The following is a 4,900-nucleotide window of genomic DNA, read 5'->3' as shown; positions in this document are numbered from 1 at the left end:
GATTTAATATTTGTCAAATTATTGAGCATGTCCTCAAAACTCAAATAAGCATCAGAAAGTGTCCCTATTTAGCATATCAAAATGCATATCAAGGTCCTGATATGGACCTCAGCCAAGAGAATATGCATAGTATGTGCTGATAAAATATACTATGTTGGCCTAATGTCAGTATTTGTCAACATATAAAGCAAATAAGATGTCCACATAGGCCTATCTCAGGATATCTAATGAGTCCATATCCGGCCATATGATATCCGGAGGGAATCCAAAAAGTATGTGCATGAAATTATTGAGCATATGCTGAAAACTCAGAAATGCATTAAAAATCATCCTTATTTTTAGTATATCAAAAAGCATATCAAGATCTGGGATATGGACCTCAGCCAATATATATATTCTATATTTTTTATTTGATTTAACCTTTATTTAACTAGGCAAGCCAGAACACATTATTTTTTTTACCATGGTGACCTATATCTGGACTCAATGTAGCTTCCTAACTTGTTAGCTAGGCTGAGAAAACGCATATGCTATGTATACAGTCAGTATTTATCAACATGAAGAGAGAACATAGGATTTCACTTATCCCCAGGATATCTAATGAGTCCATATCCGGCCATAGTAAATGTCCATGTGTGATATTCTGAGTAATCACAATATCAAATTGGTCTTAAAGACACGTCTGGATTCAGAACTTGTCAATGATATAGTGGATATCCACAAAACTCCAAATATGCATTGGTTAATGGTCTGTATTCTCTAGATAATCAAAAACGTGTCATGTAAAGATATCCCCTGACATGGACCCTTTTCGCCTGGTGCAAAGATATGCGACTTTGTCATACTGCAAACCGAAGTCAACGTAGTAGAGAGACAACCTACCTCCAGTTACCAAACTGTCATCAATGTTTACCAAATGCTTGATTATTATTCAGTGCTTTGCCTAGGTAGGATGAATCAAGTGCAACTGCTTGGGATGTGGCTGGCTGGCAGAAGCAGCAGGATCTCCAGCGCTACTGTAGGTAGTGATGCGGCTTGTCTTGAAAATTCAGCATACACATGCTATAATAGAATTGTGTTATGATAAAACGTACTGTTTGAATCTTATACCGAACAGCATTTTTCTTGCTCCGTTTTGGAACATTGCCCTCTTTTTTTCTTTTAACAAATACGCAAAACAGCCATGCCTAAAAGGAGCAAAGCAAACACTGATGCTGAGGCAGCAGAGCCCAAGAGGAGATCTGAGCGATTGGTAAATAAACCAGCCCCTCCAAAGGCAGAGCCCAAGCCAAAGAAGGAGAAGGCAGTACCCAAGCCCAAGAAGGCTAAGGAGGTGAAGAAGGCTGCACCTGAGGAGAAGGAGGCGCCTGCAAAGAATGGCGAAGAGGAACCAGCCACAGAAGAACCTGAACAGAAAGAAGATGCGGCAGAATAACATCTCTCAAACCACATCTTTTATCACTGCTCCCTATTCCTCTTTCTTGTACAATTCAGGGGAATATTTTTATTGACTATTTTCTAAATGCAAGTGTTTTAGTAGTTTGATTGTAGAAACACATTTTTTTATGGAACAAATACATTTGGAGACGGATTTCATCACATCCCACATTTTTACATCTCTGGAACAATTACGGTTATTGTAAATGTCAAAGGTTTCTATTTTTGCCGGGGGGTGGGAATGGGCCAGGTTGCTGCATCAAGAACATGCAAGCACATTGTTTACAGGATCCGGTCAAAACAGAGAGCTTGCCTGAGAGACTAACATTCCATAGGCTATATGAGGGACGGTATTTGTAACCTGTATTGTGTGGTGGGGATGAATTCCTCAAGGGGCAACACAGTTTTATTGTTTATAATGAGAAATGTTTTAGAATGTTGTAAGCTGTGTTCCGTATGTTAACTATTGTACTCATGCCATTTTTTTCTTAACCATTCTGCTTAATAAACCTGTTCCCTAGCACTGGAGTTCCTCCCTATCAGGAGGTTCCTCCCTATCACATAAACCAGCAGTATTCATGTGGGTTTTAGGTATCAAGTACAAGTGTACAGTTCTTGTATTCTTTGTTTATAGATGTATCTGTGTCATGATTGGTATAAACAAACCAATAAAAATGTGTTTGTAAAAATAAAATAAAAAAATAAAAAATTGTGTTATTTGACCCGTCAAATGAAAAGCTTAAAAGAGTGTAATATGACGCGTCAAAGTGTTATTTGACGTGCATCTTTTTTTGACACACGAAGACCAAAAATGCGCGAGCGCGCCGCTCCGTATGTGAAAGCAATATCAAATATCTTGGTAGTAAAATAGTTGCTATTGAGCTGAATATTGAAAGTTTCAGAAATAAAATGCCTACAAAAAGCTGAGACCCTCTCTATTCGACAGGGACAAGTGGACGAAGCTTTCAAAGCTGTGTTTTTCGTTTTGAAATGTTAATACATGGTGAACGCAATTTTTCTTTAGAGCAAGTCATGGAATGAGAGTTGCTCGCTCATCACAGCAACAGGCCACAGAGAGGCACAGCTGCAGTGCAGACACGTTCATTACATGAATCATGAGCGTATTGTACTTTACTGTTTGACCATATCATGGTTTTAGCCCCCACTTAAAATAGGACGTTTTGAGTGGGGTAAAAATGTGCTCTTTCTCTTGTTTATGATCAATGATCTTGGCTGTTTAACTGATGAGGAGTTGGAGCAGGTCTCTTTGCTGATGCTGTGTTTGACCTTGAATGTGAGTTTGCCGACCTCAGAAAACCAGGCCGGCCCATCTTGGTAGGGGGCCAGCCATTAATCAACGATCAACCAAAAGCTCATTATACAGTGAGGGAAAAAAGTATTTGATCCCCTGCTGATTTTGTACATTTGCCCACTGACAAAGAAATGATTCTTCTGTAATTTTAATGGAAGGTTTATTTGAACAGTGAGAGACAGAATAACAATAACAAAAATCCAGAAAAATGCATGTCAAAAATGTTATACATTGATTTACACATACAAATGGTATCCACAAGTTCATCTAACTCTGGGAAACTAGATAAAGGGCATCATTGCCAAAATCCCGATGTATCCCTTTAACAGGCTGATTGGCCGCCGGACATGTCACCTTTTTCATATTTTTGTGTGTGGCAATTTTGACCAGCCCACCCAACTAAAAATGGTGCAGGCAATCTGGCATATGAGGGAATATGAGAGTTTATATGAGAGCTTGGAACTGAAAGGTTTTTCCAGATTTGTATTCCATTCATATTCCATTCAAATGCATTTTAGTCCCTTATGGGGACAGAATACGCTCAGATAGAGGTGTCAAAGGCACAACACAAGTAAGGCTGAGTTGTGACAGTATAATGTGGATTCTCATGGGCCATGTATTTACCTATGTAATTTGATCACCCTGTTGCAGGAGAACTTTCCTGCAACGCAGGACATTTCTAACTTGTAGTGTATTTGTCACACACTGATCTGTTTCACCTGTCTTTGTGCTTGTCTCCACCCCCCTCCAGGTGAAATTTTTCGATGCTCTATTGTCCTGGAGAGAGGCTGCCCTGAAGTTACTCCAGCTTCGGCAAGACTCCCGCACTGTGGCAGACTATGCAGTGAATTTCCGCATGTTGGCAGCGGACAGTGTCTGGAATCCGGAAGCACTGTTCGACATGTTCCTGCACAGGGTATCGGAGGAAGTAAAGGGCTAATTAGCTTTCAGACTGGGAACTACTGACGGATCTCGACTCGCTCATCACCTTGACCATTTGGATCGATGGGCGACTACGGGAACGAAGGAAGGAGACGAGATTCAATTTCACGCGCCCGCCCAAGGATTCCACCTTGCCTCTGAGGCATCCCGGAAGTCCCCGACAGCTCTGTTACCGAGAGAACCCGAGGCTACCCGAGTTCCCCTGATAGTCTCCGAAGTCTGCCGATTCACCTTTTCCCGAGCCAATGCAACTAGGCAGAGCTAGACTGTCTCCAGCCGAACGGCTATCCAGGCTTCACACTAAGAGTTGCATGGATTGTGGGACTACTGGTCATTTCGTTTCCACCTGTCCACTAATAGACCAGGGTCACTGGTAGGAGCGAGTACTCTGGTGGGCCATACGATAACTTTTCCTCTCCCCTTGCTTGCACCCCTTTTCGTGCCATTTTGCTGTGGGGAAACCAGTCTAAATCTCAACGGATACTCATCGACTCTGGGGCCGATGAGTGCTCTATCGACACTACCCTGGCGTTCGACGGGCACTCTATAGGCCGGGTCACCCACAATACCACCCCCATCAACCTACGTGTGTCAGGGAACCACAGCGAGACAATACAATTCCGGCTCATTAAGTCTCTTCAGGTTTCCGTGGTAATTGGGATTATTTTCGCTCCAGAGACACAATCCCCTTATTGACTAGTCTGCTGGTGCCATCATGGGCTGGAGTCCATTCTGCCATGCTCATTGCCTAAAGTCAGCACAGCCTGCCCCGGGACATCTTCCCTGGGGCTTTGAAGTTGCTCTGGACCTCTCCACCATTCCCGCGGAGTACCAGGACCTCTGGGGGGTGTTCAGTAAGGCCCGGGCCTCATCGCTTCCACCGCACCGACCCTATGACTGCAGGATTGACCTTCTCCCTGGCACCACTCCACCCCGGGGACGACTGAACTCTCTGTAGGGTCTGGAGACCAAGGCTATGGAGACCTACATAGAGGACACTCTAGCTGCAGGGTTCATTCATCCTTCTGCCTCCCCCGCCGGTGCAGGGTTCTTCTTTGTGGAGAAGAAAGACAAAACCCTGCTCCCGTGCAGCGACTACCAGGGCCTCAACGACATCATGGTGAAGAACCGCTACCCGTTACCCGCTACCATCATCTCCTCGGCCTTCAAGCCGCTCCAGGGGGCCACCGTGTTCTCCAAGCTGGACCT

At 43.7% G+C, this 4,900-nt stretch overlaps 1 protein-coding gene across 1 annotated transcript; it reads left to right on the top strand.

The window, feature by feature from the left end:
• The first annotated feature begins 1,061 nt into the window (after positions 1–1,061).
• LOC112259387 (non-histone chromosomal protein HMG-14A-like) lies at positions 1,062–1,635 on the top strand. The gene has a single exon (XM_042327921.1). The coding sequence runs from the start codon at positions 1,184–1,186 to the stop codon at positions 1,433–1,435; it is 252 nt and encodes an 83-aa protein (XP_042183855.1). The 5' UTR covers positions 1,062–1,183; the 3' UTR covers positions 1,436–1,635.
• The last annotated feature ends 3,265 nt before the right edge of the window (positions 1,636–4,900 follow it).

Source organism: Oncorhynchus tshawytscha, linkage group LG09 (genome assembly GCF_018296145.1).
Source record: "Oncorhynchus tshawytscha isolate Ot180627B linkage group LG09, Otsh_v2.0, whole genome shotgun sequence".
NCBI classification, from domain to species: domain Eukaryota; kingdom Metazoa; phylum Chordata; class Actinopteri; order Salmoniformes; family Salmonidae; genus Oncorhynchus; species Oncorhynchus tshawytscha.
This window is presented reverse-complemented; position numbering and strand designations above follow the sequence as displayed.